General features: G+C 32.4%; 1 protein-coding gene across 1 annotated transcript; it reads left to right on the top strand.

Moving 5' to 3' along the window:
- Window positions 1-10,683: 10,683 nt before the first annotated feature.
- On the top strand, window positions 10,684-11,712 carry LOC124370963 (MFS-type transporter clz9-like). The gene has a single exon (XM_046829268.1). It carries the CDS (start codon window positions 10,684-10,686, stop codon window positions 11,710-11,712), a length of 1,029 nt encoding a protein of 342 aa, XP_046685224.1.
- The last annotated feature ends 2,586 nt before the right edge of the window (window positions 11,713-14,298 follow it).

The raw sequence follows: 14,298 nt of genomic DNA, 5'->3' as shown, positions 1-14,298 counted from the left end.
TCGAAATCGGTCAAGCCGTTTTCGAATCCTAATGAGATGATCAAACGTAATTTAATAGGAATTAAATACAAATATCTAAATTATAAATAATAACATTTGTAATTATACATTATGAATATTTATGAATACAATAAGCAATAGATTTAAATAAAGTTTTAAGATTATATTGTAGGAAATGTTTTCAATGTCTAATTGTAAAAAAATATAATAATTATTCCATGGTTGTGTTATGGAATTGAAATATTGGTCGATGTTTAAATTTCTCTCTCTCTCTCTCTTCTCTCTCTCTCTCTCACTCTCTCTCCTCTCTCTCTCTTTCTCTCTTTCTCTCTCTCTCTCTGTAGAATAGATAAACAAATGTCCATCTAAAGAATAGATTAAATCAATTAAATTGTTAATATTGAATTTAAGATTGTTGTATCGATCTCACAGATTTTGTTAGGTTTTTGTATCTAGTATTAGTCTGCAATATGTTTTGTTTTTTTTACTTAAGTTATTAGTTAATGTTATTTTTTGTTAAATATATGGACGTTAAAAATAATAAATATAATAATGTTATTTTGAATAAATACATTTATTCTTTACCTACAAATGAATTTTTACTACTAAATTTCCTTGGTCCTATTCATACAATACTGATCGGAACAAGTGTTAGAAAATACTGAGTAATTCTTTTTTAAGGAAAAATGTGTAATTTGAATCAAAGAAGATATTTTTACGATATATCTGTAGGATTTAACTTTGAAGGAATTCACAAGAAAATAAAGGCTACTCACACACAAAATATTAGTCTAGAAGAAATGCTGAGATTATAAATTTAAAAGTGGTAATTCATTATAATGCAAATATAAAAAAAAAACTATTTGTGTTTTTAAAATATATGCAATCTTATTAATTCAATAAATAAACTTGGTTAAGCATGAACCCTTTAAAAATATTTTATTATCTGGTTTGGTATGGTACAATGTGGGGTTTTAGAAGAATTCATCATTAAATTTATACACAACAGGGTACCATTATTATTTATTTTAAAACCAGTGGTAGATCGCAACATATAGCAAATAATCAAATTCACTAGGATGGGATGTAGGAGACACTTGTCATTGATATACGTTACAAATATAGAATACTACATTCCTGTATCCTATAGTTAAACTGAGGTTCATCCCGTATTATATTCAATTTTCGTGGATTATGCCACCAATATTTTCAATACTTAGGTAAGATTAAACGTTAATGTCAAGAATAAGGGGGAAGGATTTACATTTATATTGACAAATGAAGACTATAAAATTAGTATTATTACTAAGCTCCTGTGATAGCTATCATTCACCAAGATACAATCTGATTGGCATTGTTTTCAGTGGTGGCCATGAACGTATATAAGACGGGAGAACAAGGGGCACAACCCGGGGGGGGGGGGTTTGAAAGGTACAAATTGCACCCAATAGTTTGTTTTAAACTACAGAACATTTATGAAAATGTAAAACTCAACAAATTTTCCGTAAGTAGATTCCTGTGCGCTTATTTTTGAAGGATATTTCATACACACTCCCTCCACGAAATTATTTTATACATAGGTATATTGAGGTACCAAGTCTATATATCTATATAGGCTACTAAAGAGTATGATATATGTTTACAGATGCAACTAACATATTATAATAACATATACAGTTTTATATGGTAGGAATTCTTACTTTTGCCGATTTAGAAATTATTCACTTTTGAGTTCATGGAAAAATTAAAAATGTACCCATATCCCACTAGGAACCTTTTCAATCACTTCACTTATTCTCTCTTATATTTTTCATAGCAAATCATGACTGTTAAAAAACCCCTTTTTAATCATAAGACTTACAAATACGAGTATATATTAAATATGTAAACTATATTATTTATTTGTATTCTTAAAAAGCACTGAGCTTTTAGTCAATGAATTTTGGTTTTTCACAATGCATATTTCTTTTCTGGGTTAATATGTAATTGATCTTGTGGGATATGTGTTTCAATACTCCTCAAATTGACGTGAGTTTGTTTGGTGAAATTATCATTAAATTAGGTGATTTCTTAGCTACACGGACACGGACCAAGCCCTGAATTAGCACCTCTCCCCAACCAAAAGGGGGAGCTTATTCAGCGCATTGACATGGCCCAGTCACTGAATTTGCACCGCCTAGCATTCAACCAGCAACACAAGCATATTTGTCTTTTTGAGATTTAATTTCATCGTAAATATATTAGTTGTTATGTTGTATTTTGCAACGCTGTCACTTATAAACTTACTATCTACGATTGTATTGAATTTTTGAATAAACGATGAAATAATGTTTATCAAATGCTTACTTTCTTTTCAAAAAATTACAGCAGACTTGGTTATCCGTCCATTAAAGCTAATAGACCTTAGTATACCTCCCTCTCTAACGCATTGTCCTATTTTTGTAAAAATTGACCACTCATGACATTGATTTCTTAATTTTGTCTAAGTATCATATTAACTAACAGAATTAAATAAATCATATCTAATTTATTTTACTTCAGTTAATTCTTTCTCTTAATGTTAAAAAAACATAAACCTACGATTTTCAACTTTGAGTCTACGCACAAGCGATTAAGGCCCATGTAGGCTCTTTCCCCTTTAAGTTTCTTAATTATGAGTATACAGTAATTAGATAGCAAAATAAACCTAATGATAAATGTTTTTTATTTGTTTTCAATTTTATTAGTTTTCTTAATTTCGATGAATGGATTCATTATTTGGAGAGATAAGATTTTTAATACGGGTGTTTTGACTTCTTTCATGCCACGTATAAGGATGCTATAAAATATCATTATTTGTTAATAATTTTTCCTCTTCAATATAATATTGAGTTATTTTGAGTCGGTTTTTTAACATTACGGATGGTAAAATGTAATTATGGCTTTTAATACACCCTTACGTAAGAATATATGCTATGCTTATTATATATGCATTGCTTACTGGGTGTTCCCACCAATGGAAAATATACTCATAGTCTATGTATTCACTGAGCGTTAACAGTGCAAGTTTAATACAATCGGGAAAACTCTATGGATCATGTTTCTCGATATAATAAATCTACGCCTTTTGTATATGAAGCCATAATGAAACTATTTATTTGATTTAATAATTTCATAAAAGTGGAGTGTAATTATTTAAATAAAAAAATTAATATAATTGAATAAATTCTCGATGTTTCCCGATACTCAATTAAGGCTTGTATTTTAGACTGAAGAGTTCACTGTTAGAGTTTAGAATTTTTCTTTGCAGCTTTTTGCGGATGGCCCAAAAGTTGACCTACGAAGTGACACACCTCTAAGTAAAAAAATTAAGTGTTTGTGAGAAATATTTTTGTCCTCGAAAAATATATGTACGACTAAACTTATGGTCCTATTTTATTTAATAGACATTTAAATATGTATTGAAACATAATAAATTAATTAATGTTTCATACTTAAATTTAATTTCATTTCAAAATTAGCTTTTATGGAATCAAACAAATGAAACATGAAATTACAGTTTTTAAATTGTCATTTATTACAAACACAAATAAGTTTTCAGTATTTGGCCTTTGAAGTAAAAAAAAACTAGATTATCATTATTTTTATCGTATACACTATTACGCATTTTAAAAGTATATTTGACATGAGTGTGTCAACTTTAAGATAAATTATTAGATTGTAAACTTAACACTGTGATCAAAAACCGATGGATAAGACATTGGTAGCCAAGCATAGAGCATATTAATCCGCAAAGGTTCCTTCCTAACTAGTTCATACCCAAAATATACTTTGGGCGACTTCTGACAATTTTAACTCTAGCAGATATATTCCTCTAGTAAAGGATTATAATCTCGATTATGCGACTTTTTCTAACGGTAATCGATGATAATTAGGGTTATATTACTAGAATGTATATTAGAATACATATTGGAGCTTTCTTATTAAATGTTATCAACAATTACGATTAAAATATTCTCCCATGTTTGTATTGTTGATCTTTTTATAATGAGTAACCCTATTATACAATTTGGACCATCTTTTATTATCTACAGTACTATATGAAATTAAGGAATCGTGATTGTTAATTACATTAGAATACCAGTTCAAAAACACATGGAATGTTGCATTAAAAATTAGGATTGCAATATATTACAAACGCCATAATTTTATGTCATAAGTGGTTTGCCACTTTTGAAAAGACGTGAAGGAGATGTCTATGACGTACCTGTTATTCTACAGAAAATTGAGTACGAAGGAACGGGTTTTCAGTTAGTAAACCTATAAAACCTTTGTTATAAGTTATATTTAATTTTTCTCAGTTGTTATTCCTGTATTAGTACAGAACTTATGCATACTGAATTTATTTGATGAAATGTATTAAGAAAATAAAGGAAGAAACCTTACAAGTGTTTGAGGGTATAGGCCCAAGGAGTGACCAATTATACTATCTAGGTAACAGATACTTTTACGCGATTAAAGAGAAAAGATAAACTACAACACTGTTATGATGTATGGACAAAAAATTGAAAACCATCGCCTTTACATATTCAGTTAACAAATCTTTTTACTATTGTGCGTAATATAATCACACGTTAACTTCTAACCCCATGTATCTGGAAGTGTCAAACTTAAGGACGAACATTCTCTCAATAATATAAAAATACAGTGAAATCTTTAATGACGAATCTCAAAAAAGGTAAGCACAATTTTAAATTATACTTCAGCTTAGCTGTAATTTTATTTTAAGGCTAAACCATATCGGAAAGTGTAATGAATGATTATCCCAGAATATACTCGTACGTGTAATATTTCATTTTCTGTTGTTACTCTCTTATTTTCAACTCGTAATTTTTAGAACTGATTTGTAAACGAGACAGTCAACGGATGAGTAGAAGCATAAATATTACTTCATTAATAATAACAAAATTACATTACATAGTATCTCATGTTTTTGTACAATAACTTTTTATGAAATATAAATGTTTTATTATTCGGGTAGCACAAAGTCCTCGAGCCTCGGTTAGCTCAAACTTAACAACTGCATCGAATAGCAATATTTACTGGTACAATTAAGCATATACGTTTACCACCGTAATCAATAGTATATCTACAAACTCCGCATAAATTTACGAGTCAAAAGAAAGTCTAAAAACTTCTAATTAAATAACAAAATATTATATAGAAAAATTGAGCTATTAACAATAAAGAACTACAATAACAAGTGTTTGCAAGTTCTATGAGTTTTTTTTAATTGTAGGTTTAGGTAATCAACATTCTGTTGTTTTAATCAGAAGAACTCTAATCCTGGAATATGTTAAGGATATTATGACCAAGTTCAACAATGTAATGTTAAAGTCTCCTGATTAGAGCAGCTAAAATTATAACAGCTAATTGTTGCGGCCCACATTTAGTGCTGTCTCATGATAAAGGCGGATATTGTTTGTTAATCGGTTTTAAAACAGCAAATTATCTCCCTTATCTCACAACCGATTTTCTTAAATTTGGTAACGTTGGATTTTAATTAAATTGTGTATCTAGAATGTCAAATTGGGATTTTTTATCATGTGTTGCTTTTAAGATATTTACGCTTAAAGATATCAGTAAGCCACCATTTTGAAAATAAAGCTTGTAAGATATTTAAAATGTTTATGTAATTAAGAATTAAGGTTATTTAAGAAAAAAATAAACAACAAAAATCGTGTAATTGAGTTGAGTAATTATTGAGTTTTTGAAAGTTGAATATGATGGTTTGTTTTCGGTTTTGGTTGAGGAATAAATACCTGAAAATATTTGCAGAAGATTCTGGGACACTGTATAATAATTTTATATATTAGTCCTGTGCCCCTTAATACAAGGGTATATCCCGCTACTACTCAGATTATGGGACACGCCTGATGAACTTTAAATGTCTTAAAATCCAGAAGGTATACAGCAATAAATTTATCACATATCTAATTACTAAAATAAAATATTTAAATTGAACTATAAAAAGCTCATTTAGAGCATTTTTACTCTGGAATAACACGGTTCCTATTGGTTCCAACGAATAGCTAAGAAAAATTTGCAGCTTCAAAATATCTCATCCCCCTTTTTTCATTTATCTGCTTTATGATGCAAAAATATTAAATACATACTTTACGCCTACCTAAGGATACCCATAGAGTCATATATTTTATTTTTAATGAATTTTTTTTTTAACTTACATTAAATGTTTTTAATGCTGTGGATTTAGGACATATTTACGATTGCGCTTGTTGTTTATTGTTCTTAATACACAACATATAACTTAAATCACTTTTATTTTTGTGGTTTTTAACAGATGTAATGTAAATGAAAAGCCTAATGGTAAAAAAAGCAGTTTATTATTATTGTTAATTAAGAAGTTTGACTTTGTCTGCCATTGTTCATAAAGGCGTTCATTGCTGATAAATTTACAATATCTGTATTAATTTTTAATTTTGTGTACAAAAATGTTGCTTGGGAACAAGTATTAATGTACCTTATGTTCTTTTATAGAAAGAACTCGGATCTGAGCAAATTTGACATAAGATAATCTCGATCTGCCGTTTATACGACGATATTTGTATTGCAAATCTACTCGCTGACCACCTAATTTTCGACTGTGTTTTGTTAATAAAAACATACAGTAAATATATATATATATATATATATATATATATATATATATATATTGAGTAGGGCGTGCTGATTCTTCTTTTTTAACAAGATGTAGCCACTGATTCAGCTTACCGTAAGCCTATACAATTCATGACGATACGTACTTCATTGAGAACAAGTCGTCCTTCCAAGAGGTATGAAGCCTTGTACAAAGGACATAAGGGGTAAACAGTCTAAAGCTTTCCCTACTTTCTCTGTACGCAGATATTGTCTAGCAGGTACAAAAAAAAAGAACAGACAATGTGGCTCTGCCAATTATTTATACAAGTAGTAATCCTTCTTGTAGACGTCCTTTGATTGGCGAGGGAGTCTCCTGGTAAACTAGATCCGCAAACAGCCCTAGCTGCTCTTTGCCAGATTGCTAGTGGGTGGGCTGAGTCAAGAGCCATATTTGCATGGACTGTCCCTTGCACTTTGAGCTGTGATATTAATATGATATCTATGATTCCTTGTTTGAGCAGTTCATCATCATGTGTTTTGGGTGGAAACGGAGCTGAGAAATTGTCGGTACATAACTTGTGAATAGTACAACTAGTGTTGATGACTATTTGTGTTTCGATAAGAACAGTTTTTTAAAGAAAATGTTTAGATTAGAATACTGTCATCAACTTTATTCATAATAATTTATGTTTTACATTTTATATTAATATTTTATACTCTTTCGGATTTAATTTTACACAGTACTCCTCTGTACATCTGCTCTTAACGTTTAAAAATCTTCACATTATTGAATTATGGTCATTCCAATCACAGTTTTCCTCAATTCAATAATATAGAAAGCGTAATTTATCTCAGTTTCCTACTAAACAGACATCCTGTTAACATTATAAACTTGTCATGAAACCGATTTATTTTAAACGGTAACTTCTTAAAAATGAGAAAGTATTGAGAGCTCACATTACAAATAATGAATTTCAACAACAGTAAATTAAATTTGTGCAATTGCATGTGTTTTGAAAGTGCTAGCAGAATAATTTTACATGAAGTAAAACATTCATTATTCCACAATATACCAGTTTCTACCTTGTAGATATTTTGTCAGAGTATCCATAATCCTCAATTAATTAGATTTGTGTACTCTGTACAAAAGTTTTAACGCTACTTGCTACTGATAAGACATATCACTGCTTGCGTGATAACTCTGATCAAGATGTGTCTTTCAATCATAGAAATTTGCCATGTTTTTTATTGTTTAAGAATTATTACAGTTTCTTGTCTCATTCACTGAAGATGTTATCGCTAATTTTGGTAAGATTGTAAGTGTGCTGTTAAGTACTCATTTTTACAACTTCATTTTCTGTTGCAGTGGAGAAATATATGTAAATAATATATTTATTTCAAGCAGTTTTGTTTTCTTTATGTACTGTTTATCTTAGTTATTTTCATACTACTAGCAACTGTATTAACTTTATCATTGAATGAATTATAAAAATTCGTACCGTAAATATTGATAAAATATTGTTTACTGAAACATTTTTATTGCGATATTTTTAATAGGCCTATATACATTATTATATTTGTAAAAATTAAGTGTTATAAATAATTCAAGACACTTTTTAATAATTATTATTTATTTTATTACTTTTTTGTATTAATTTTACGCGTAATTTCCAGAATTAATTAAAACGCGCCTTCCGACCCATATTATTGTATCGGCAGTGTGTTACAAACCTTGCAAGTTGGACATGTATTAACGAAGTTTGTCACGTAGATTAAATAATTGTATATTAACGACGTTTTGGACGTAAGCTAGATTAATAAATCGTTAAGACTTTTGTCCAATTTTTAGAAAATAATAATAGAACCGCTATAAACGTTTTGAAAATCGTCACACAGGTATAGCTGAAGAACAGAGAACATGGTCAGTAAAATATCTACAAGCAGAGGCTGTGTTGAGATCTGTGCTATAAAACTAACATAGCTTCCCGCCACCGGTGTCCGAGTGGGCTGTGTCTAGACTTATCACGCCGGTGACCCGTGTTCGAATCCTGTATGAGGTGAGGGATTTTTGCACCTTAATAAATAATTATCACTAGATATAGTAATAATAAATAATAGGAGTACTACTAATAGCATATGAAGGCTATTTCGTTACTTCCTGGACTAAATGTAGGTATATAACATTTTTTAAATACGTTTACACTCTACTTAAATAAAATTAATACAATTTATCTCAATCAACCTTATATTAATATAGCTAAATCGTATTACTTAATCTTAAACAAAGGTGAATGGTACAAGTAGACATGACCACGTTATAGCCTAGTACTCTAATTGGTCGAGAGCTCCGTGACGTCACAAGATAGCGGCCGCGCCAGCCAATGGGGGGAGCAGCTAGTTCTACGCCCCTTGGTGCTGCGCATGCGCAGAGGGTGTAAATCCCAGCGGGTGTGGGAGAAAATCCCTTCTCCCACTCTTATCCTATCAACATATTGGAAATACCTTGCAATTCAGGGGATTCTCACGGCCTTATGGTGTGGGCGGGAAACGGAGCTAGTGAGGGAATTTCGGTTGCCGGGAACGCTAACGGTCTTGGCGGGGAAAAAGAAGAAGAGCGTAAAGGTCTTGGTGGGGAACAGGAGAACCGAACCTCACTGTTCTTGGTGGAAACCGGTATGGTGTGAGCGGTGGTAATTCAGCTAGGTGCGTGAGGAGGTATGCAGGTAGACCGGAAACAATAATGCGCATAAATATTATTGCATTAGACCATTTTGAGAAGACATGTAGTAAATATATAACATGACTTTTTAATTATTTAGAGTAAATTAAGCATTATACATCCATTTAGAAACTAAACACCATTTTCTTGGACAAAATAGCATCTTAGGAACACAGGTTGAAACTGTTCTCACTTTCTGATAGTTTTGAAATAACATTCCCTTTATAATGAGAGAGATGTTAAAATACATATTAGATACAGTTATTAGAGTTTTTGTGTGAAGCAATACATTTAGTAGGCTTTAGCTTAAACGTAATAGGTCTTAATTCTATTAGTACACTCTATTGGTGAATCTTTTACAAAAAAATTAAAGTAAACACCCTTGTTATAATTCTAGAAAGTAAAATTTCTGCAGCGAATTCTATATTTTATTGATACTCTAATTTAAATTTATATAGAGGTAAAGGTGGTAATATGAGCCCTGTAGGTATTATGAGCCCCCAATATATCTGGTCATACAGCGCACGCAATCTAGTGGGGATCGATGGAAACACTGTATTAAGTTCCTGTTTAGGCCGCTAGAGCACTCTGGTTCAGTTATTGATGATAGTTGGTGGTTGCAACAGGTGTTCGTATTTTCTTCAACTAAGAAACTTTAAAAAGGTACTTTTTAGCCATTAATTATGATTACTATTCGATTGCAGTAACTCTAATAGGCTAAGTAATCTAATAGAGTAGGTTTTAAGCTTTGATTTATTGTGGGTGATAAATAATTCAGACAGTAACAAAGATAGATTATGGATGAAGGAAATTCAATATGGCGATGTCGGTAATATGAGCCCCCTTCTGTGCCTGTTATATGAGCCCCATCTTTAAGGGGCTCATATTACATGCACTACAACTTGTGTTCCTACTTTTATTGTTTCAGATGCCACGAAAGAGTTTAAGCAAGGCACCTAAACCTAAAAGAAAAAATTGGAATACCGATGATATGGTCATGGCAATAAATGCGATTAGGAACAAAGAAATGGGATTGAAAAAGGCTTCTCAGAAATTTTCTGTCCCAAGACCGACTCTGCAAAGACTTGCTCGAGGTGACAAGCCACCAGAAGAAGCAGCTGCCACTCGTCTGGGAAGGAAAACTATAATGGGAGACCAGCTGGAAATGGAGCTTGTTGAGTACCTGCTTCAGATGGAGAGCAAGTTTTACGGTCTAACCAGACAAGATGTTCGCAGAATAGCTTACCAACTTTGTGTAAGAAACGGGATAAAAAAATCCGTTCAAAACAGAGGGGTTAGCTGGTAGGGCTTGGTTCGACCATTTTATGAGGCGGCACAAGGATGTATTATCTGTATTGAAACCTTCAGCAACTTCATTTTCAAGGGCAAATGGATTCAATGAAGAGGCAATAAACAATTTCTTCGACATCTTAGAAGCTGAGTATAGGAAACACAAATACCCAGCCGACAGAGTTTTCAATGTCGACGAGACAGGGATATCTGTGGTTCAGAGTAAAATTCCCAGAGTGATTGGTTTACGGGGGAAGAGACAAGTGGGAGCTCTTAGCTCAGCTGAAAGAGGCTCTCTTGTGACTGTCATCTGTTGCATGAGCGCAGGGGGCACTTTCATTCCGCCCATGTTAATTTTCCCAAGAAAAAACATGACAGATCTGCTTATGAAAGGTGCTCCACCAGGGGCGATTGGTAGGTGCCACCCTTCAGGGTGGATACAATCAAACCTGTTTACAGACTGGCTACGCCATTTTATTGAGAAGACTAAGCCAACAAAAGAAGATCCTGTACTTCTGATCCTAGATGGTCACAACTCTCACACAAAAAACATAGATATTGTGAATCTTGCGAGGGATAACTTCATATCAATCATTAGTTTGCCCCCACACACGTCACATAAGCTACAACCGTTAGACAAGTCATTCCTGGGGCCACTAAAACACCACTACAGTGAACAAATACGCCGGTATATTCGACATGGCGAAAAACGAGTGGGACCCTATGACATTGCAGAGCTTCTAGGACAAGCGTACCTAGCTTGCCAGACAGGGTCGATAGCTGTGAATGGGTTTAAAACAACCGGATTGTATCCATGCAACAGGAATGTCTTCACTGCTGCAGACTTTGCACCATCATCTGAAGAGACATTCGACATGGAAACCCTACTGCAAGCAAGAAAGAGAAAGCCGACACAGCCTCAAATGGTACACAACTTTGAACACTCAGAGGAGGACGTCGATGATCCTGAAGAGATTATCCAAAGTCTAAGTGAGGATAACCCGCCCGAGACCGAAGCCCACCTACAACCCATCACATCCACCTTATTTCAAACCGTCCACTGAAGACCTAGACCTTGCAGGTCCATCCGGTGAATGTGGAAAACAACAACATTCGACAACTGCTGTGTCACCAAAGGATATATGGCCTGTACCCAAACCTAAGAAAAAAGTTTCAAACAAAGGACCGAAACCGTCAAAAGCTGCTCTGGTCACATCATCACCCTACAAAAATGCTCTGCTAGAAGCAGCGGAAAAAAAAGAAATTGACTGACGCTAAAAAAGAAGAATCAGAGAAAAGGAAAAAGGAAAAAATCCAGTCTGCAACAAAGACAAAAAAACACTGTCAAGTCTGTAAAACGGAAAATTTTCGGAGACAAGGACTCAGATGAATCGGACTGCTCCGTCAATTCCGGAGAGTCAGTTTTGGAAATGCCTGTGGGAGTTGATAATCCCGGAGATGAGCATACGCCCTGTATGTTTTGTGAAGGGACTTTACTCAGCCGATCATCGAGGAGAACTGTGGATTCAGTGCATGATGTGTGAAATGTGGGCACACAATGATTGTGCTGGGGCTGAAAAAGATGTGTATGTTTGTGACTTTTGCAGACCATAAAATATTTTCTGTTTGTTTACACCTTTTTTACACTGTTAAAGTTTTGTAATTAATAAAATACAATTTTCATATAGGATATTTTTGTATGACTGTCATTTTTAACACTCTTTTCCATGTATTTACTTTAGGGGCTCATAATACCAGCACAGAAATTTTTTTTAACAATACGTCTTGTTTTGATTTTTTATTTTTTATTTCACTTTATGTTTAATTAATTGACTGCATTATTTATAAATATATTCACCAAATGTTCTAGTTGAAGTCCAACACAAATAATTTGGTAAAAATAAAAAAATAAAATTATTATTTACAAAAAAGAAAGTAGGGGCTCATATTACCACCTTTACCTCTACTGAGGAAAGATTTTTTATCAATGATCGTTCTTAAGACTAGGTTAAATTGTTGTTACTATGTGTATAGAGCGTGCCCTAACAAGCACTCGAACTCGGGCCCTGGAGTTGATAAGCTGAGACAGAATTACTCAGCTAATGTAGAAGTTGTCTACTAGGCATATATTATATAGCTTTAAACATTTATAGCCAATGAATCACTTAAGTAAGTACAGTTATTCATTGAATTAGAAACTTAGCCAATAATGCAGGGTGTAACACGGGAATAAAGAATTGCTCCGTCAGTTCTTTTTTAGAAACTGAGATTAGAACCTTGTCTTGTTATTAGTAAACCGTTTTATAACTTGGAAATATGATATTACGTTATTGTGCTAATGTTAAGAAAAGTAATTACAGGAATTCTATTTTTAGCCTGGTTTTCTCTTGTACACGAAACATAATCGTAGAAGTATAATGTAGCTACGAATATTGTGCCTCTTAACTATAATATTAGTTAGTAGAGTATAATAAGAAACAAACGCTTTGGACATTATTGCAACTACTAGCAGCATTGAAATTTAACACGCTTTGTGAAGAAAACCATTGACCGAGGTATGCCAAATCCAATTTTCAAGAGAAACAGGAAAAATCTATTGGAGAATATATATTTTAACCAAACACTGAAATGTTTTTAACTTTGTAGGCTATTTATTTTATTTTCTGAATATCATGCGAGGAGATGAACAGAAAACAATCATCCGGAAAAGAACATCTAAAGGTACTATGTAAAAATATTCAGTGACGCTCATCCAAATCCCATCAGGTATAATGCACTAATATCAAACACAGTGTTACTCAAATATAAATTAAGCTTCATGCAAATTTAAAATACTATAGGTCGGTTCGTTTTCAGGATACATCTTGCAGACTAACAAACATAAGTAACACGGTCATCACTGATAATTACAAGTTAAGGACTGAAATTAATTTAAAGAATCAAATGTCAAAAATATTTTCTGTAAACATTACATTAATTTAACAACACAGACTATACAAAACTGAAAAATAATCTTAGAGAGAATATAAATTTAAAGTTCTTATGCGAATTTCTGCATGTTGTCGAAGTAGATGTTTCTCAATAACATTGACGAATACAATGTTTTCGATAATTAGCAATCAAATCTGATATGACCTTAAAGTCGAGTGAAGACAATAATATGATTTAATATAGTGTGTTTTTTCTATGTATTTAAAAGAATTCATCCACATCCTCACGTTCCAATACGAAATGTTCGAGGCTCTGTAAATATCTAGTTTGCAATTTACACTATTTTATTTCAAAGCTAATTGGGTTTTACAGTTCTGTGTATAAATTAAAGATTATTGTGTACAAAATTATGGTACTCAGTAATTAATAAGAGAATATATTGAATAGAAATTATAGTAGCATTTATTATGTTTAAAGCAAATTGAACATGTAACAATCAGACCCTTAGTTGCCCAGGTATCTGGGTATAAACTGCAAAACCTATAAGTTTAGATGGCTCGGCACTTCTTAACAATTATATTAATGGTTCCCATCTGATTTTGCAGTAGATTGACTTTTCTGAACGGGTGTGATGAAAATTATATCCCGATAAACAATTTTGTAAAAAGTTTTCTACCAAGTAGAACCCGGGTATTATTTCCAAATATAGAATTTTCATT

This window comes from Homalodisca vitripennis, unplaced genomic scaffold (genome assembly GCF_021130785.1).
Source record: "Homalodisca vitripennis isolate AUS2020 unplaced genomic scaffold, UT_GWSS_2.1 ScUCBcl_748;HRSCAF=3406, whole genome shotgun sequence".
Taxonomy (NCBI): Eukaryota; Metazoa; Arthropoda; class Insecta; order Hemiptera; family Cicadellidae; genus Homalodisca; species Homalodisca vitripennis.
Note: the sequence above shows the minus strand (reverse complement) of the source record. Positions and strands in the feature narration are given on the sequence as shown.

What these genes read in the sequence shown, in the direction of transcription:
- LOC124370963 (XM_046829268.1), top strand. Translation starts at nt 10,684, where the DNA reads ATGAGGCGGCACAAGGATGTATTATCTGTATTGAAACCTTCAGCAACT.